The 20,992-nt window shown below is 46.1% G+C and overlaps 1 protein-coding gene across 5 annotated transcripts; it reads right to left on the bottom strand.

Annotated features, from left to right (window-relative positions):
* Window positions 1-576: 576 nt before the first annotated feature.
* Window positions 577-20,729, bottom strand: SAP130 (Sin3A associated protein 130). 5 transcript variants are annotated; one of them, XR_013183591.1, is made up of 22 exons: window positions 20,620-20,729; window positions 20,032-20,148; window positions 19,047-19,282; window positions 18,396-18,554; window positions 17,238-17,349; window positions 15,603-15,727; window positions 14,685-14,809; window positions 13,948-14,098; window positions 13,655-13,745; window positions 13,275-13,379; window positions 12,114-12,255; window positions 11,800-11,921; window positions 9,197-9,499; window positions 8,048-8,225; window positions 6,711-6,815; window positions 5,588-5,949; window positions 4,008-4,256; window positions 3,199-3,324; window positions 2,389-2,492; window positions 2,025-2,157; window positions 1,606-1,719; window positions 1,403-1,426 (listed from the first exon to the last, which is right to left on the bottom strand). XR_013183591.1 is itself a non-coding variant. In XM_054639205.2 (21 exons), exons 2-21 carry the CDS (start codon window positions 20,141-20,143, stop codon window positions 1,268-1,270), a joined length of 3,180 nt encoding a protein of 1,059 aa, XP_054495180.1. In that variant the 5' UTR covers window positions 20,144-20,148; window positions 20,620-20,729; the 3' UTR covers window positions 577-1,267. The 5 variants fall into 5 exon arrangements, 4 of the variants coding, with proteins under 4 accessions (XP_054495180.1, XP_077039776.1, XP_054495181.1 ...); XM_054639205.2 differs by lacking the exon at window positions 2,025-2,157 and having other exon boundaries at window positions 577-1,426; XM_077183661.1 differs by lacking the exon at window positions 2,025-2,157 and having other exon boundaries at window positions 577-1,426; window positions 4,008-4,253.
* Window positions 20,730-20,992: the final 263 nt, after the last annotated feature.

Here is a 20,992-nt window from a genome sequence, read left to right as displayed (position 1 = left end):
CAAAGTTACAATATCATTATATTAGAATTGTATCTTACAATGGAAAGGGTTTCATTTGAATGAGCAAAATCAAGCTAACATGAAAGACTACCATCCAAAGCTGAAATAAACTTGGTTTGTATGTGTTAAAAACACAAAACCAGTGTGAATATGGACATTCTACTTACTTCTCTAATTATAAAAATCAGAAAATAAGAATTAAATACTGTATTTTTAATCTAAGTTCTGAAAGAACTCAGTTCTGAGTAAAGGCAAGATAACAGCACTATAACTGAGGAGCAAAATAATATATTCTTAACAGAGTTAGTTCATGACACTGAAGTGTCCTGCTGAGGAGACTAAAAATGAACTGATTTAGCAATTTCTCTAAAATATGAAGGTTAAATGCACAAGTGCATGGGGGATAATCCATATTTCATCTTTAGGACCTCAACTGCATTACTCACCCTCCACAGCACAGGGTGCTGGCTGCTTCCCAACATCCTGTCTTCTCCTCTCAGGCTCCTTCCAAAGCTTCGTTTTCAAGTTTACAGCTTGAAGAGTTTCACTGGTACAAAGGTACATGAACTGCTCACATACAAAACCCTCCAATTCCTTTATTCATGTTTTCAAGATGTATGTGGTACGTACAATTAACATTACACCAGCTACAGCACCTCTTGCAAGAGGTACCTCAACACAAGTATCCCAGAGCACCAACACAGACACAGACACTACAATATCACTTGGAAATTATTTCCCCCCTCCCCCCTTCTTTTTTTTTTATTTTATTTTTATTTAATCTTGACAGCTAGGGCTTCTGAGCTGTTGGAGATTCTTTGTGGCAGATCCCCTAGTGCAGTGGCACTGGTGTAAGAAGGCTGCTTTAGACACTGGAAGGTCAGAATGAGAACTGAATGGGGTAACTGAAAGAGGTGCCATTTCCACTGCTGGAAGCTTGGCTGCTGTCTGGGTCCATAGCTGTTTGTCAGCCTCCTGGAGTCCCCTGCACAACCTCCTGCCTCACAGGTGTCTCCATACCTGACACATCAGGAGTTAAACAGTGGGACTGGAAAGACTTTAAAAAGGGATGAGCCTGAGAGAAATCTTTGTTCATTATGACAAGATCAAGGACAATCCCTTCAGGTCACCAGGCTTCACGTGTCCATCTGTTCCCTAAACTCATCCTTTTTTATTCCGATGCTCTGCTTAAAAATAAACCCAAACTACAAAAAGGTTCAGCTCCGTTCTGTACACGTTCTCCATTTCCAAAGTCATTAGTCTGCGTTCAAACCTTCTCCTTTCGCTTCAATTTGGACACTTTCTTGACAGTTCCATTCTTGTTTAGAAGCTTCAAAACACGATCCTTGTGATCCAAGACCTTTAGCATGGAGTCTCGAGCCTCATTGATTTGATCCATCACGAGTTTACACCTCTGCATGTTCCCCTGAAAGGAAACACTTGTTATTAACCACAGAATGCCTGCTCTGAGCAGTGCCTTCCCTACCTGTGCCCCTTGTAACTGATGACACAGGAAGTGAACCCACATGGGGTTAGCTTTTACTAACAGCAGTAGGATGCCCTGTAACCACGGGTACGGTTTTGGGTTTTGGCCACAGGACCCACCTGTATCAGTTCATTGATTCGATGCAGGTCATCATCGGTCGCTGCCTTTTTCTTAGGAATGAGTCCCTCCTGCAGGGCAGTCAGTCTCTCATACACATCGTGCTCCAGGTTTGTCTAAAAGACATCAGCCCTTCATGAGAAGGGTCACTGCCAAGCTGGCAAACACTCGCCCATGTTAACAAAGCTCCACAGAAACAGTGACAATCCATTCCCCTCTCAGCTGCTCTGGTCAGTGATTCAGAAGATGGAGCCTCTGACAAAATGTGGCACTATCATTCCTTTTAACATCCTATTTACAGGATCGCTCCTCTTCTGAAGAAACATGGATCCTACCACAACTGCTTCCCCTACTGCTCACAATACTATTCCAGGAATGCAGAGGTTTTGGGGAGTTTGGTGCTAAAATGCAGAGCACCTACCTCACCCCCAACCTGAAACAGAAGCATCCAGGAATGTGGATCAGTGCTGCCTCCTCAGATCAGCCGCACCATCCCAAACAGACGCTTCTTCAGACCTGTGCATCAGCAGGAGGGAGTTGCCAGTTTTGATCATCTGTACAAAATACATCAGCTCTTATGTCTGGATCAAAACCAACACTCCAAGTTTCCAAGCCACTTATGCCACATTCCTGAGAAAGGGGAAAGCATGTCCCACTCCCTTTGGGCACTATACACCAGCTCCTTTAGGGAATCCCAGTGTACTGAGTTTGTAAGAATGTCTTCCTGCCTTACACAGCTTCATGTTCCCCCAAGTTGCAGGAAGCTCCAAGCCCCATGCACCTACCAGCTGTAGTAGCTGCGCTGCACAGAGATGGACCTTCCACCCTTGTGCACGACAGGACACACCCTTCTGATTGGCAATCTCTTGCAGCATGGCCTTCTTCTCTTCTGTCACCAGGAAACACAAGAATACAGGACTCAAACTTCAGGAGTTGGCCAGGCCTCTCCTCTCAAACAACAATAACCCAAGTTCTGCTCCCCCTACTACCTACTACATGACAATGAGCAGCATTTTGATTCAGACAGGGAAGTGACTTCCCATCTGCCATGTATCTGCCTGCTGGTCTCACTGACTAGCAGGTTATCTGTACTTTCTGAAAGATTATATCACAATCCATTTTTTCTCATTTAAAGAATGTAGTGCTCAATGTTTCAAACACCTGGCACAAACAAATAAATGGTTCATCTTGTACAACTTTTACTCTCTCCTAGATGTATTTGCACAGTTGTGAAAACCCAGTCTGCTTAAAAATTCTAAAATACTAGCTGAAAAGTCTGGAAGATGGTATCAGACCTCTGATTTCCTATTATTGGGTAAAAAGGTCTTCTTTAAAAGACCAATTGTTACTTGACAAGTTAATCACAGACATTCTGTATTTGGTGTAACTGGCAAGCATTAGGTGGCCAATGAGAACCCTCAGCTGCAGCCTATCACCACAGCACATCACTTTAATGAGGATACCCTTGGTGAGCACCTTTCTATCCCTGCACAAAAGCAGATCCATCAATAAGCAGAGCATGTTCTCATGTACAGAAGCAGAGGTGACTCAGTGCAGCCTCCTTCCCCCCTCGCGTGCTCCCTGCCCGCACTGACCTTTGACGCGCACGTCGCTGTACCTCTGGAAGTGGTGGTAAGCGGCTTTCCAGGGGTTGCGGTAGTGCCGCAGCAGCGTGATGGGCGGCCTGGGACGCACGGGGACGTATCTCACACCTTCCTCATCTGCAAAAGGAGCCACAAGTGCATTGTCATCCAGGAGTGAAAGCAGGCTGGAATCCTCAAAAACGCCAGCAGCAGGTCAGTAAGTGCTGCCTCGTACAAAATGTGTGTTGAGAAAATTCATTTTTCCTGACATTTTCCCAGCCCTATGATGTCACGGACATATTTTATGAAAAATCCTTTTGTTAGGATCTTTTCTCCTGAGAGGCCTCAGAAATGAAACATAAACAATAATTATCTGCTGCTGTGGAATGCAACAGGTGCCTCTTTGATTGATATCATGTAGTTGTTTTTAATTAATGGCCAGACATAGTCCAGCTGTTTCGGACTCTGTGTTCAGTCACAAGATTTTATTATCATTCCTTTCCTTTCCTTGCAAGCCTTCTGATGAAATCCTTTCTTCTTTCCTTTTAGTATAGTTTTAATGTATCATTTTCTTTTAATATAATATATATAATTAAATAATAAATCAGCCTTCTGAAACATGGAGTCAAGACTCTCATCTCTTCCCTCTTCCTGGGACCCCTGTGAACACCACCACACTATACAAATAGTGATGAGGAACAGATACTTGGATTCTCTATTACTCATATTTAGGAAGTGGGAATGTGACAGAGCACCTTCTCTGAGAAACAAACAGAAGAGAAAATACTGAATAACAACAAATACATCAGAGATGTCATTACCTATATACTCCTTTGGAGGAGACTTTCGCTTCTCTGCCTTCACCAGCAAACTTTTGGCAGTGGATTTCTCATCATCAGTGCTGTTTGTTTCCATCATGTCCCCTTCCTCTGTGGAGATGACATGCTGCTGCTTACGGGGTTTCTTCCTCGGTGAGGCACCAGGAGGCAAATCGCTTGGAGGCATGGAAAGATTGTTGGCCAGCAGTGCCAAAGATGGAGACACAGTACTTGTAGTCAAAGGAGGGACTGCTGAGAGGAAGAAAGAGAAGAACCCAGTCATCAGCAGTGGGAAGATAAGGCACTGTTTGAACACTACCCTCCAACAGTAGGTCCTGTTCCAGCACAGTGTGAGGGGTGTGATGTGCACAACAGGCCAGATGTTAAGCCAGCAGTAATTATTATGACAAGCCTATAAGCTAAAGTCTTTAGTGCCTCATATACATAAAGAATGAGAGCAGAGCTAATTGTCTGTCCCTCAATTGCTTCATATTTGAAGCTTATGTTAATTCAATGTTACAAAAAGGAGTCATGCTAACATCTCTCTGTGTTACTGTAAAAAACCCCTCTGTATGTACACCAGCACAGGTCACTGTCACAGTAAGCAAATCCCTACTCTCTCATGAGAGGAGAGTCAGATGGAATCAAAGCAGGACTGCAGCACTCTGCTTGCAGGGGTCTGCTTGTACTGCCAAGCCCTCAGCACTGCTCAGCAGGTCACTGCACCAACCAACACACCTGTGCAGCTGGCAGCAGTGTTCCCTCAGGTAATCTGAGGGAACACTCCCTGAACTTGGAAGGACAATCAGCCATCATAAGGCTGCAGCACAAAATTTCTGGGGTGGGATCTCTTGAAAATTTGGCCACAAATGCCAGGAAGAGACAGAAGGGCCCCAAAGAGCTTAATGCTATCTGCCCATGCTCCAGACACATCTGCAGCAAAGAGCTGCTTTCTCACAGGACAACACACAGCTTCAAGGAGAGTGATAAAACCACTCTGAAACCCATGAATGTGGGATGCATTCCTGTCACTTTGCCACTATACAGTGCCCAATAAGATCTGTAAGGATCTGAATTTACTGACCATGCCATTTGATAGCAACTGTGGCCAAGCTGGAAAAGTAAGGCAGTATAATGAACATTTTGTAAAGTTCTAGAGAAAAATATGCATGAATCACACAAGAGCCCTAGGAAATCTTGCTCTGGCCATGAATTCCTCACATACACGAAAGGCCACTGGACCTGAACAGTAGGATTTGTAAAAAAACTGAATTCAACTGAGCTATTCCATCATATGTCAGTACCACTGCTGAGCATGAGCATTTTAGGCAAGGAAATCACAAAGACTCTTTGGAGTTGGATCATTTGAACATGAACAAAGCAGCCACAATAAGAAGTGGATTCATGGGAGATTAGGAAAAAGGCAAAAAAGATCTTTATAAAGCATATGGGAACTCTGGTGCTCTGTGCTACCATGGAAGACATGTCCTTTCATTTTCAAGATGAAACTGTTGAAAAACCCTCCTAATCCCTCCACTGTCTCAAAACCAAAAAGAGCAACCTGATGATTCCCAGCCACGTACCAGATACTGGCCGCATGATGTCCATAGGCTCCATTTCCTCTTTGATTTTGATCTCTGGTACCACAGGGCCCAGCACCGCTGACAGGGCCCCACTCATGGTGGATGGAGGAGCAGGAGCTGCCACGATGGTGGTGGAGGTTGGTGGAGCAGCTGCCACAGCTCCTGGGATGGTGGACAGGGCTGCTGCAGGCTGGGAGGTGGGGCTGGCAGCTGCAATGATGGTGGGGATGGCAGAGGGGGGCTGCTGGGAGCTCGGGGGCACTGTGATGGTGGGCTGCTCACCACCTTGGTTACACACTGCCTCCATAGACACAGGCACTGGGGTGGCCATGGACACGTGGATTTCAGGCTTTGGCTTGCCCCTGTAGCACAAATAAAAGCAAAGAGAAATGAAGTGAACTGTATCTCGGTTGGGAGCACCCAGCACAAAAGGAATGAGCCAAACTGCAATCAGACTATTCAGTTTTTCCTGTACCCACCTGGCTCAGTAAAGTGTTTAACAACAGGAGAAGGTTTAACCTCAGTTATAATTCCTCCTCCTCTCCCCTTCCAATCTGTATCGATTACAGATCAATCTAATCTTTCTATCTGTATTGATTACAACTTTTTTTCCATTCACTCTGACAAACAAATCTCATGACGAATTCCAGGTAACTTCAAAATACTTGTAAAAGGATTAAAACACTTCTACAATGCAGCCAAGAGGAGCTTTTACCCAAAACTGTGCTGGCCCCATCCTCTGCAGGAGCTCCCACTGTGGCTTACAGTTATAAAACAACAAATTGTAAAGCCACTGAACTAAAGTGAAGCAGGGCTGAAGTTGCATTTACATTTCTTTAGCATTAATTTTCAAGTACTATAGAAAAAAGTTTTGAGGTCTATCTCCCCTTACACTAGCAGAAGGTTTTTGTTTGTTTCTGTGGAAGCTCATCACTACAAGTTTTAAAGGTAATTTCCTCAGCTTCACAAACAGCAGAACTTGTCAAACCTGTTCAAGTTTGTCACAAATTCAAAATAGATTGTTTCCCAAAAGAAAGAAAAGTGCTCCAATAGTCAAGGAACACAACTCAAGCAAATATAATGGAACTATTATGCTGCAGGTGGCTGCTCCCTGAAGTCTTACCCAGCAGGCCTTGGTGACCCAGACGTGCTTCGCATCGTGCTCTCCACACGTGTGCTGGCCACTTCAGGGGGCTGAGGGGGAATTAAACTTTTCCGGACTGCCAGCCTGAAAGAGACAGACAGATCAGGGATTCCCACCTCCCTGGTGCAAAGACAAACACCCCTGAGAGCAAAGAAATCAGCTCTTACACAAACCAGGACAGGAGTTATGGCTGTAGCACTGCTCTCTGTCTTCAGTGTAACCAAGTTGCTACACAGAGTCTCATTTTACTTTTCAAATTAGCTATTTTATTTTCTTTTAAAATAAAAGATAAGTTGCTCTGGCCTAGTCTCACCCAATTTAGGGCTTCTCCAAGCATGCCAGCTTTACTTTCATCCTGTCAGTGAGAACACTTTGATGCAACTGCCAGGCTCCAGCAGTGGACAAAGGGGTCTGGCCATGCCACTGCTGCTTCAAGACTGAGCAAATCATCTGGAGCTAAACAGGGCTCAGATGGGCATCTGCTGCCTTTAGCTGGACCTGACTGTCAGAGCCTGACTACAGGACCTCAAGGCCAGAGTGTGGATATTAGGATGATAAAGCTGATTAAGATCTTTTAGACACTATTTAGTCTCCCATGGGACTGAAAGTCAAACTGCTATCCAAAAAAATCAACAAATTGAAACAGTCTTTAGTGATCTATCTGACTCTTTAACGTCTCTTTCAGTTTTACAGCCTACAGCTTCTCTGCCTTAAAAAAGGTTTCTACCCACATAAAAAGTATGCAATTTTAATCTCACAGCACACATTAGTGCCACACATTTTCAGTTGCTAGCTGGGAGGAAATGCATTGTTAATTCTAAAGCTGTCTCTTGCCTCTTATATTAAGGCATTTAAAAATAGACAGGCAACATAAAATATTTTAAGAGTTTAAGTTACTCCCTCCCTTTTTCCTAATCAGTTTTCACAGCAGGGTACTAATCCTATCCTTTCCACTCATCCACATATTCTTCCAAGAAAAGCACTGAAGAAAAAGCACCCAATTCTAATTTTAGTAGACTATGAACTCTTTCTTCTTATCACACTAAGCAAGAAAGCCTCAAATCCACTTTCTCTCCAAAGGTCACTTTCAAGACCTAGGAGACAAACTGTCCTTCTCATTTTATTATTGACACTACAGAAAATTATACCCTGCTCTGGGGGAGGAAAAGAATTGTTTCACTGATCAGCAGGTTACTTATAACCATTGCTGACTGAATAATCTGCTGGAGTATTCCTTATCTCCACTGAAATGACTCCATTTGGCTGGGTGGATGGCACAGAAGTGTCCCCCACGTGTCACCCCCAGTTCCACTCACCCGTCCGTGGCTGGTTTCTTGCGGAGGATGCTGGGCCGTGGGGAGGAGCCCTGGGCTGGAGCACTGGCACTGGCACTCTGGTTGTGGGTTTGCACAACTGTAGTTGCTGCAGATGCAGTGTTGAATGTGTTGCTAATAGGATTGGCTACAATGGTGGCTCCATCTGCCAAGACTACTGCTGGGAAGGATGGACACAGACATGGCAGAGACAAAAACAGAGAGTGGAAAGCAGCAGTTACTTAAGGAAATGTGATGACAAAGCAGGTGTCTGCAGAGCAAATGCTGTACATTCTCTGAGTCCCTCAGTCTCTAACTGCAGTGCTTTCAGACTCCTTTGTAAGCAGTGCCTTTGCCACAAGCAATCTGATCACTGAACCTTCTGCAGGGAAGAAGGAAAATACTTCCTGCCTGACAACCACTTCTAGGGAAATTATCTTCTCCAGAAGACAAGGAAAATGCAGGAAGCACTAGGGAGATCACCTACACAACTGGGTCAACAGAACAACCCTTCTGGTAGAGCCCATGTGGCAACACACGCCAGCTGTGTGTAAGTGACATCAGCTGTGTTTGCATTCTGCCAGCCTGTCTGGCCAGCTGAGGGATGCAGAGCACGTGCACAGCCAGGAAGTCCCTGTGCAGTGCCTGCCAGCTGTGCAACACTTCTTCTCTTGGATGCCATCTCCCATTCCTCCTCTAAGCTCTTGGGGCTTCATCAGACCAATCACTTACAATGAAAGATGGTTTCTGCCACAGCTCAAGGTCAGGTTACCAGCAGCAGAAGGTACCTGGCTGGACTCTGATTGCTCCTGGGATCTGATGCACAGCCAGAGAACATCAGTCACTTGTAAATTACTATTGCTACAAGGCCTTAGTGAAGGCATTTGTTTAAGCTCAGGCACTACCAGTCTTTTCCACTGAAGTAACCCATCCAAGGCTACCCACAGGCTCCACCTAGCACGCTTTAAAAATAAATCGCCTCAGAAACAGCCAACAAGTATTTGCTGGGAGAGTATGGGCATGGATGTATTCAGTGTCCACCTCTGGACCACAGAGACTGTAACAACATCATCAGTCACAGCCAGATGTGCAGGACAGCAGCTCAGCTGCTTTGTCTCACTCTGGAGTGAGGACTTGGCTGGTTGCTCTTACCTGAGGTTTTGGTGTCTCCTGGTGGCTGCTGGGCCCCGATGGGTGCTGGCTGCAGCCCCTGGGCGCCCATGGGTGCAGCAGGGTGCAGTCCCTGGGTCCCAATGGGTGCTGGCTGGATGCCCTGGGCACTGATGGGGGCAGGCTGGATGCCCTGGGCACTGATGGGGGCAGGCTGGATGCCCTGGATGTGCCGGGCGTGAGAAGCATCCACTGTCATCAGCTGCATGGGGTTCAGGTGCACGGTGGAGGCCACTCCCACACCGGTCTGAGCCGTGATGGCCGAGTTGGGTGCCTGGGCTGAAACTGGAGCAGCACACACACCTCAGCAGCAGCAGCAGGTCACCTCAGTTCCCCCTCCCACCTCTTGCTCAAAAATACTAACTTTTTGAAGACTTTTTTTGCTTTGAAAAATTCATTTGCCCATCTGCTTGTTGCAGTAGTAAATATGAGAGTAGGGAAGATTGTCTGCCAGAGGAATTAATTACTGTTGATTTTAATTCAATTTTTTATTTCTAATTGCAGCAAGAGAGAAAAGAGCAGTTTAACTCTGCTTTTAGGTAGACTCAAATTACAGTCTCAGAATGCTGTGCTCTATTTTTGTTCATTATCGTATTTTACAGTGCTTGTAAGTACCAACACTTGGCATTTTTCCCTCCTTAAAAATAGATTAAAAGTAATCAGAAACCTAAGTAATTTATTGTGCTCTGAAGCTGACTCAACTCTGAAGTTGAACACAACCTTATCTGGCCTCAGAACAGGCCAGATGTAACAGGGATCCAGTTATAGGCTGGATCCCACAGCTCAAATGAACAAAATTATATTTCAGTGGCAGAACAATGTTCCCAACAATACACCTGCTCTAAGCAGGTCAATCATTTAAATAAATTCACAGCTCTAAACAACTGATTCCACCTTTTCAGATCCACTATACAGTGTATTACAGCTCTCCCATGCAGCACTTAAATAATAGCACTTAAATAACACTTGCAGACCCTGGATCTCCAGATTTCCAGGCTATGCAGAGCTGCACCAGGATTTCTGCAGCCACACACAGAATGCAAGAGTGAACTTGCCAACAATGGCCTTGATTGCTAACAATGCAGAACAAGCTGGTTTTATCATTGTCACAGGATTTCCATCAAGTTCTTATGCTGACAAGACACTCTAAAAACAGGCATCAAAAACTGAAAGCAGGTCCCTGAAAATGGCTCTGTATAAAGTGTGGCACATTTATTCTCTTTGTCAAAACATTGCTGTTGCAAAACTTTCTATCCAACAAAATCCTTTTAGGATACTAAATAAAGCACAACCAGCATTTGGAAAACCAAAATTCTGCATTAGCTCTCCTTATCTCAGTAATCTTTTAAAAAGTCTCCTCTGAAATGCTCTGTGCCCTTCCCCAGCTGTGCTCAGCATAGATGTACCTTCCTCCTCATACCCTGAATGCTCTGCTTTATGTTGCCAGCTCCAGCTGCCATAATTAATACCTTCCATGGATTCTTCAAGTCAATTTAACAAGTTAATTAAGTAAAATGCCTCTGTCAATAAGCTCCTGATGAAGAACATCCATCTGCATTTATACGAATGATCATTAGCCTACCAGCACCCCAATATCCCTCCTGAACTGGAACCCCTGACTCTGTGCAATTATGTTCTGTCAGGGAAGGTTTAGATTGGATATTAGGAAAAAATTCTTCACATAAAGGGTTGTTAAACCCTGACACAGGCTGCTCAGGGAAGTGGTGAAGTCCCCAACCTTGGCAGTATTTAAAAAATATATATTTTTATATAAATACACTAAATATATTAATATATATTAAATATATAAAAATATATTTCCCACTTGGGAAAATGTTTTAGTGGTGGCTTTAGGAGTGCTGGATTAATAGTTAGATTTGATGATCTTAAAGATCTTTCTCAACCTAAAGAATCCAGTGATGTTACACTTTCCTGTTCAACAAATGGGCTTTGCCACCTCCCAATCCTTCTAAATTTCCTCTGTACTGCTCAAAGGTATCATGCTGCCAGGAGACACAGATATTCCATGAAAATCCACATCCACAATCTGCATGTTCTTGCAGTCTGGATATTGGAAATTATCACATTATAGAGAACAGCCCTAAACAACCTGGTAAGGTAAAGTGTTCCAAATTTTGTCACAGAATCACATAAGCTTGGGTTGTGCATCATTTTTTGGACTGCAATATACTGTGACTGTTCAAATACATTAATTTCTCAATTTTTCTAAAAAGAACACTAATGCAAGTGTGCAATGCAAATTAGTTTTTCCCTTTTTGGTTCAGGTTTCTATCTCAAACTGTACATTCACGTGAAAAGATATTAAAGGAGCTTATCAGAACACCAGGGAATGAAGATGTATCACAGAGTTGGCTTAGTTTGGAGGAGCCAAACTGCTTTGATTTGTAAACTCAAAACTTCTACTTATAGACACAGAGCCCCTGGGATATCAAATACAAAACTCCTGAAAAAAACAACAAATCCTCAGAGACTTTTTGTGACTAATTGTCAGAGTTCCTGCCATCACTAGAGCAAGCTGCAAGCTCAACAAAGCCCTGAGGCTGCCTGCCCCAAGCTGGGCTTACCTGGGTACTGGCGGATGGTGGACACGGAGCTGGTGATGGGGGTGTAGGTGTGGGCAGTCAGAGGGTAGGCAGAGGGGGGGTAGGTGGGTAAGAAATACTGGAACTGGACAGGCACCGACTGCCTGCAGGCATCAAAAAGAGCAAGTGTTACACAGAGTTCAACAGGTGACCCTCAGTGCCCTTTAGCACTCCCTGAACTACCAAATCCCATCCTCCCCCTCAGTTTTTACAATGTTATCTCCACCACAGCAGAACAGGACGCTCAAACACCCTACTCACACACTCTCATGGGTAGAACTGTTGGTTCTGCTCACCTGTTGTCATTTCTGGTTTCCATGGCTACTGGGTTTGGAGATGCCCTGTGGCTGGACAGAGGTATGAGGTTACTCCTCTCTGCTGTGTAGTCAGACTGGATCCGGGGAGAAGTGTGGGTGATTTGCTGGGGAACCACTTTAGCTGCATAAAGACAAACATGTCATCAACTGGCAGTCAAAGGAAAGGCAAGTAAACACTGCAAAGCAAGATCAATAACCTTGTCAAACAAAACAACCAACACTACTCCCTTCCCTCTCAACCCAAATCAACCCACCCTTATCCACAAATTATTTCCTGCCCACAATAGGCCAAAAGAAAAAGGAGAACAAAGCATTTCTCATCAACTTATATCAGAATGGATGGATATTCTAAATACATATATAAATGATACTTGCTAACAAAGTCAATTCAGTGCTCAGATTAAGTTAATTTTTTTAGGATCAGCCCAAACCATTCTGATGTCAAGAACAAGAACACTGGAAATCAGCCCAAGGCAGACAAGTGTCTGTGGACAGAGGCCATGAAAAGGAAGAAAACACCTACAAGAACTTTACAAGAAACACTGATGTATGAGATACAATTTCACTCCTTGGAAATTTATGGTTGGGGAAGAGATTACAAGATTTCAAAAGAACAAGGAGGTCAGCAGAGAAATAGACAAACAAAAGGAAACTTATGCAGTTCTGTAGGAAACATCTCAGGCATATTCCACAGGCATCCAGGCAAATAAAGTTCCCACCTTTGGGCCTTTGTGTTACATTCAAGTGAACACACTAATCAAATCCAGCTAGGCTACACCTAACACCTCAAGAAGCACATGAAGTAACTTACAAAATCAACTATGAAAGCCATAGTCTATCACCAAGCAGTTAAAACTTTTAGAGTATCCAATGCAGGTTTTGAAATGCTAAAAGGCCCAAGTTTGTCTAAAAATTCAACAGAGAAAGTAAATGAGGCATTTTGTTGCCTGCTCCTCTTAGAACATCTATTTCTTCCTGATGTAAAAAAACCATTGAATACTAGACGTGTTAATTGGTTTCTCCCAGCTCAAACTGATTTTCTTTCCCTCCTTAATTTGCTAACATGCACAAACACTTCCAGCATGCAGAGAAAAACTGAAGCATGAGTTACACACTTGTCTGAGAACTGAAATCACTCACCAACTGGGATGTTTGAGGTTGTGACAGCTGTAGCATGGGAAGAATGTGAGGGCATTGTCATGGTAACAATGGTGCTTGTAGGCGCTTGGGTGTGAGATACAGAACCTGAAGGAAAAAACCAAACTTAACAGGAGATCCTTCTATGGAGCCCTACCATGCCAGTGTATCCATATCCTTAAGAGGGCAAAACCCCCAAACCAGACAACCTCCCTGAAAAACTCAGTAATTTCACTCCTGAAGCCATGCACCTCCAAATGCAGTCTTTATTATGAAAAAATATTTGCTCAAAAATTATTGGGTTCTAAATTCAAAGAAAGCCAACACAAAGCAACAAATCCCATCCCTCATGATGTTCCCACAACAGCATTATGAATACTCACCAGCTGTGGTTGCTGAAGCAATGGTATTTGTTGCCAAAATAGGTGCCACAGTTGCTGCTGCCACTGGAGTACCAGTACTGAAAATGGTTTTCTATGAAAAAAAAACCAAAAAACTTAAATTTAGAAGACTACTACATTTAACATCTATAGTTAGTATGGAATCACCTTGCACCGACCATACAGAACATTAATTTCTAACTCATACTAACTCTTCTCCAAAAGGTAGTGTTAGCCTGCAGGCTACAAACAAGTGTCAAGAAGCAGCAGGAGGTGCTGTGCTGGCTGCAGCTTACCTGGGCCATGGTGTGGAGCTGTGGTTTCTGGGTGCCTATGGCAGGGTGCGAGGGCAGCGTGATGCGCGTGGCCGTGTCCCGCGGCTGCGCCGGCCGCTGGATGCTGATGGCTGCAGAGGGCGGGTGCTGCTGGATGGACAGCGTGGGCCGGCTGCAGAGCAAGAAAAGAACTCAGCAAGGGAACCTTCTGGAGACTGAGTGTGGCAGATACAACACAGGCACACACATCAGGCCTCAGTGCCCTCCCCGGGGACAGCAGTGCTGCTGTCAATCACGTGGCAAAGCAACATAAGGAATCTGAGCTACACTGTTCTGTCCCCATGTGCCCTGTGCACCCAGCCAGGAGTTATCATAACTCTTATCAGCTGAACTTCATTTCAGCATTTAGTGTCACTTTTCACTGTGTCTTTGTAAAAAATATAGGCCAAATACCCACAAGTTCCTGCAACACAAACTCTGCTATCCAGGGAGCAGGACTACAAAAATGATTCCTTAAGGTCTTTCCTTCTCATAACACAGAGCCCTTATAAAGCCCTTTTACCATTATAAATGTGTATAAGTTCATGCTTATGCCCATTTTTATTCACAGAACTTCAAGGATTTGCACTGTGCAAGCATTACTATTTTCATTTTATATCCTCCCATAAGTAGAGGATTATCAGCTCAGGCTGATTAACATTTCCCCTTTTTCCCCTTGCTGCAATTTCTCTCATATTCAGAGTTTCTGTAGGCTTTACCTGAGGGTTGACTCTGTGGCATGTGCTGCTGTTGTGGTTATAACAGGGGACTGAGCTCTCGTGGCTGAGACAGTTGCCACCACTGCAGGAGGAATAGTGCTTGATGTTGTCACAGGAGGACGTGACTATTTAGGAAAAAAAAAAAACCAACAAAACATCAGAGAGAACATTCAGAAAGGAAATTCTGCAGTTTAGAGAACAACTAGGAATTACTTGATTAAAACTCGCTTCCCTGCACCTCGTCACTAAGTTTTGGCATTCTGAGATATTTCCAGTCTTTCTGAATTGATCTGCAAGCTCCTAAGCAGAACTGTCTTGGTTTTCAACACACATACAGCACAGGAACCAACAAAGTTAACATTAAAGACCTTGAAGGTCTTTAGGAAAAACCTCAAAAAGTCAGTTCCCTTCAGAATGAAAAGAAAAGAAATTCCAGTACACATGAAGTTAAGAGGTAATTTGGATCCTAACTGAAAGCACAGTGGGAAGATGTTTAACTCTCTGTCCTAGGGCTAAACACTAGCACTGCTGTAGGGAGACAAGATCTACCATCTTCTCCTTATACAGGTACAAAAGCCAAGATATACAGAAGCATATTATAGTGAGATTTCAAAAATTCTACATCAATTCAAATACTAAACAATAAATTAACACCAGCACATTGTACTGCACATTGGACCTTTCAGACTTTAAAACTTGAGCATGTCTGAAAGAAATTGTCTTCCCAGTTTCTAAACACTTTGGAGCTAGATTAAAACCCACCAAGTCTATGAAAGAAATACAGCAAATAGAGCTGGAAGAGAGGTGACAGTGGCTGCAGCCCAGTGCACACAAATAATTAGAGCTTATACATTACAGCTGAGGGCCAGGAAGGATTTGGAGGTCAGTGATGTGCAGAGCTGCCTGGCTGCTACCTGCCTGGATTGGCTGGTGGATGATGTGCTGAACTGCTGGCTGGGCTGCAGCTGCATTTGGCAACTGGGAGGCTGGTCTCAGGACTGTGGTTACTTTAGAACTGGACATCACTGCAGCAGCTGCTGCACCTGGGGAAGAAACCAAGCACGTTAAAATTCAGCTCCATCACAACCACAGACACACCCTGACATCAGCTGGTATTTCAGTTCTAATGCATTTCATATTCAGGGCAGTTCATGATGTTGGTGTAAAAATAAGGCTTTCAACAAATATACGTCAGGTTTACAAAAGCATGTCTGGAGGGGCAGGTATTATTTTAAATTAATTTGCTTTAGAAGTATTTCTCATTCCCCTATAATAGCCTTGTGTTGCACATCCCATGTTTTCTTATTCCAAGCTATGGAAGTCAATAGAAATAATTCAGTTTGATTACTGGGCCAATGTGTAAATAAGTCATCTGATACCAGCAATGATCTCACTGCAGCTGATGAAGTTCAGAAGAAAAAAACACTTGCAAAAGAAGGAAACCAAAAGAACAAGGAAACACCACACAAAACAAAACAAAGAGCTACACCTCCCCCCAAAAAACCAAGACCAAAACTCCACACTATTTAAACCTGCAACTGATTAATTTGTCTCCTGTCTGACGACTCCTGATCACAATAAATCACAGTAGCAGGCAAATAGCCTTGCAATAAGATGATGGACTGGATTGTATATTTTCTGTACATGTCCTCCATTGAAATTACCTCAAAAGTTAATATTCAAACTCAGAGAAAAAGGGGAGGTAAAAGAAGAAAAAGTGTACTGAGAGGTCAAGTTTGTGGCAGCTGTCCCCTCAGAATCAGGTGAACACCACTACTGTAGCTACAGATAAACCTCTACAGTCCTTCCACCTGCTCTAGTTAAAGAAGATTGTGTTTTTGCTCACATCAATTTATTTTTCTTGAGTGATCCAGCAAATAACATTGAGCATAAAAGGAAATAAAACTGATAAGTGGTACTTGGAATTCAGATCAATTTAAAGCTGAACTGCAAACCCAACCCATAAGACTTTGAAAGCAAAGCTGCAGTCAGAAATCTGCCTGGCTGTACTGAGCACAGGGCTGCATTAAGGGGCTGATCTCCTGTTTTACAAGCTGTAGCATCCAAAATGCTGGGAAACAAGAGCCTGTAGTTATCACCAGCGTTTAACTCCTGGGAAAATGCAAATGCACACAATATGATGTGCTGGCATGCATAACAATGCATGAGTGGTCCTGTGACAGGGGGACACAAGAATGTGGCTCACAACTGCCATAGGTGAGCAATACTTGCTACCCAGAATGTACATGACATTTTGCAGGGCAGGTGTGTCTCTACCAGTGGATGTTTATTCTTGATTGTTTTAACACCAAAGAATTAGAATAACAGATGTGCTGGTATCTGCCAGCATTTTAAACACTGTCACGTGGTTCTGCCCTAAATGGCTGAAGGCAACATAATTCTTAAAAGGCCAGCAGTCACTCACTCATGCCAGCAGTTTTAAAATCTGAAGGAACAGCTGCATTAGCAGTGAGGAGTTTCAGAGGTGTGGGCTAAATGCAGCAGCTGAGAGCCTGTGAGCAGAAGGCAGGGACAGCACAGCTGGATCTTTACCTCGGGGCAGATGAGAAGCTCCAATGTGCAGTGGAGGCCCAGGAGCACTGCTCCTGATGATGGACATCTGCACGTTGGTGGCCATGATATGATGCAAGTTACTGGGATGCCCCTGCAGAGTTCAAGAACAAAACAAGTCAGCTGTGTTGACAAAAATCAGTGGCCACAGAATCACCATATCTCAGCCTCAAAGACAGAAAAGAGATCCTGGAGGAATACATGGATACCAAGGCTGCATGCATTAAAAGCTGAGTGGAGAAAGAGGCAGGTGTTTGTACAGGATAAAGTTACAGAGCCTGCTGCCACTGGAAGATGCAAACACTTCTCTGTTTCACTGGTGTGTTTTGATGGTTGGTACCTGGGTGACAGTCACCCAGCAGCCACCCACAAACAACCAGAGTTGTCCCTTCTAGCATTGGTGACATTAAGGCATAGTTTCATACCAATAAGCTTGAGAGAATGGTAGAAACCTGGCAAATGCTGGAACAAATTCTATTTTTTTATAATTCTAGACCTCCTGGGGATATTAATATAAGATAAATCCACTGAAATTGCTGCATATCCTTAGCCAGACTAACTCAAGTCCACCTAAAGGCACTTTACATCAAAACCTTGAGAGGTTTAGTAATGACTGTTCTGACAAACTATTTTCAAACCAACAGGGCTGGCTCTGCAGCCAAGTCAGAGGAAAAAAAAATTAAATTTCAAATAATTATCTACACAGACTCCCTCAAATTTTGTCACTCCTAGTTCAGTAAGAACACAGTGCAAACCCATGAACTGTTCACTGGTCTCCTCTGATCTCCTCCCAGGGAAGCTGAAGAACAGTGCAATAATGAATCCCAGCAGTTTCTCTACAGTAGAAATTCTCCAAGTGACACACTGGACACACAGGAGCATCTAAGGAAGAACCCAGCTTTTGGGTATGGCTCTGCCATCACAGCATGGCTGTGCTATCTCAGCTGGATGATCCAGCAAATCAGCAGCTTTGGAAAGAGATGGTGATAACCAAGCCTGAAGTTTAATGGTCCAGGCAGCACTGAACAGGGAAACCTGCTCTCTTTACATTCCCTCCTGCTGCAAAAGCCCACCTCAGCTGTACTGGTATTATCTGAGCATGCAGTGAGATGGAACAGAAAAGCCACCAAAAAACCAAACCTGTTGCCCACTGATGGTTGCCACAGGGATTGTTGGAGCCTGTGGGATGCTGCTTTCCATGGTCACAGTCACTTGCCCAGGGACCTTTGTGGGAGCTGAGAGAGTGGAGGGTGGAGCAGGAGCAATGGGCCGGCTGGGCATGGTGGGCTTCAAGGGAGGCTACAAGAAATGGAAAGACAGAAACATTGGCAACTTCAAATGAGAGCTCAGTGTTGAAGCAGTAATCATTCTGTGGGGTCAAAGCCTGAGGAGAAAGTTTATGTAAGTATGGCTTAATATTTGGAGAGGAAAGATACTGAACATTTGGTTATTCCAAACAAAGAAAGGGCATATATTGTCCTGGAAATATGCAGGGTCTGGCATGGGTCATCAGTGGAATCTGTCAGGGGTATGGTATTGCCCTACAGACACTGGATATTAACAGTTAACTTTGTATCTTGCAGAGAAAAAGGAAATTTGATTGAAATCACTGCTGAAATACTAGCAAGTCCTCATCTGGAACAGCCAAACCCACAAGACACTGCACAGTTAGCAGAACATGCAAGGAAAGCTTCAGAAACAAAAGCAGGGAAGGTTTTGGTGTAATTTACTTTTTCTCAACACCTACTCATACAGATTGTATTTTTTTTCCCCAATGAATCCTCTCATTACCTTCATAAGTCCATCTGAAAAAGAAAGTGGCACAGCTGGAGTCAAATGTGCTGGTGGTGCTGTCACTGTCACTGGGGCCCCAGACTGGACAGGGTGGTGCTGTGTCAGCATCTGGACCTGTGGGTATGGCCGGACCACCACGGGCTCCTGCTTCTCCTCCCGGGGCTGGATGGAGCCACTGGGGCCCATGTGCTCCCTGGGAGCAACTTCTGGCTCACGACTGGATTCCTCACTCACTAGGGAAAAACAGAGAAAAAGGTCAGAATTGTTTGAAAGCTCGCTTTGGTCACCCACTAGGTCAGAGATGGGACTTTGGAAATATCTAAATTAAAGAAGTTCAGCCTTACAATTAGACATATTTCAGTGAAGGAAAAACTGGGAATTCTAGCACTGCTTCTATCTGCTCCCCTCAGAACTGATGGGCTGGGCAATGCTGGGGCAACCCGGGGTCAACCCTGAAGTCCAACTAAACACCTTCTTCAAACACTGATTAACTAAGTTTTCTTTCAAGTGAAAAATATTTAATTATCTAAGTAACTGCCATTGAGTCACAGATCAAACAGCATGAAAAACTGCACACTTAATGCAGTATGTATGTGAATATCGAGCAGAAGAAAGGTATAAAACCTCCTGAACACGAAGCTGCTCCCCCAGTCACTTCTGAAAAGCTGTCACCGTGGCACGGGCAGCAGGAGCTGGGAACACTGTTCCCGCCCCATTTTCAGCTCCATGAGATGCTGAGCGGGACAGGCACCTGCGCGGACACCGGGCAGCCGTGGCGCGTCCCGGGTCCGCCGGCGCTGTCCGGAGCCGCCAGCCGCCCGGTGCTCTCCGCACGCGGACCCGCGGCAGCTCCCAACCCGGCCCCGGGGCCGCCTCGCTCCTCCCGCCGAGGCGAGCGGCAGAGCGCGATGGGCGGGGCGGGGTCCCCGGGATCCCTCCCCGCCCCCGGAGCCGACAGCGGCGGGGCCGGGATGGCGCTTACCTGTGGCGGCGGGGGCGATAATCCCGGCCGAGCCGCTGGTGGGGATGGGCGGCGGCGCTGGTCCCAGGGCGGCGGGAGGCGCGCCCGAACGGGGGAACTGCTGCGAGCTCATGTCACCTGCGGGTCGACAGCGCGGCCGTTATGTCGCGACACGCCCGGCCCAGCCCCGCCGTGCCCGACCTCCCTCCGTCCCTCCCGCTCTCCGGGCGCGGCCCCGCGGCCCCACCCACCCCGGCGCGCCCGCGCGGGCGGGTTCGCGCGGCGCCCGGCCAATGGCGGCGGGGCGGCGCCGGCCAATCAGCGCCCGCCCTGCGCGCCCCGCCCCGCCGCGCTGGGCCGCAGGGCCCGGATGTGCCCGGCAGCGCGACGGTCCCGCCGCCTCGGGCCGGGCCGTACCGCGCCGCTCTGCCCTGCTGCCGTCTCTTCACGATACCCCCTCCGCGGCGCTTCCGCCGGCCGGAGGCTCGTTGCCCCCCTGCTGCCGTCGCGCTGTGAAGCGGCGGCCGCCGCCCCCTACCCGCAGCCCTCCCTCGGCGCCAGCCCCGGCCCGCAGATGTGGGCGATGCCGTGCGCCCACCACGGCAGTACCTGTGCCCGGGGCGGTGCCGTGCGCCGGTCCCTGAGGCCGGTCGCCCCGCGTCGCCGCCGCTGCCGAGCGCCGCTTCCGCCGCTGTAGCTGCCCGCACCCGATTGGCCCCGGTCAGCCCCGCCTATCCCGAGCTGCCGCGTTTCATTGGCTGTCGAACGCGCCCCGCGGGGCCGCCGGGAGATGTAGTCCTCCCTGGGGGTGTGGCGGGGACAGATCTCGCGAGGCGCGGGAGGGGCGGTGCTGTGCCCGAGCGCGCCATTGGCCGCGCGCCGCGAGGTCTCCGAGGAGACGCGGGGTGGGCGGGACAGGCCGCGGTCACCGCCGGGCCGCGCCTGCCCCCACGGACCCGCCACTGCCCCGCCACCGCCCCCT

The sequence above is a fragment of the Agelaius phoeniceus genome, chromosome 10 (genome assembly GCF_051311805.1).
Source record: "Agelaius phoeniceus isolate bAgePho1 chromosome 10, bAgePho1.hap1, whole genome shotgun sequence".
In the NCBI taxonomy this organism is placed as follows: domain Eukaryota; kingdom Metazoa; phylum Chordata; class Aves; order Passeriformes; family Icteridae; genus Agelaius; species Agelaius phoeniceus.
This window is presented reverse-complemented; position numbering and strand designations above follow the sequence as displayed.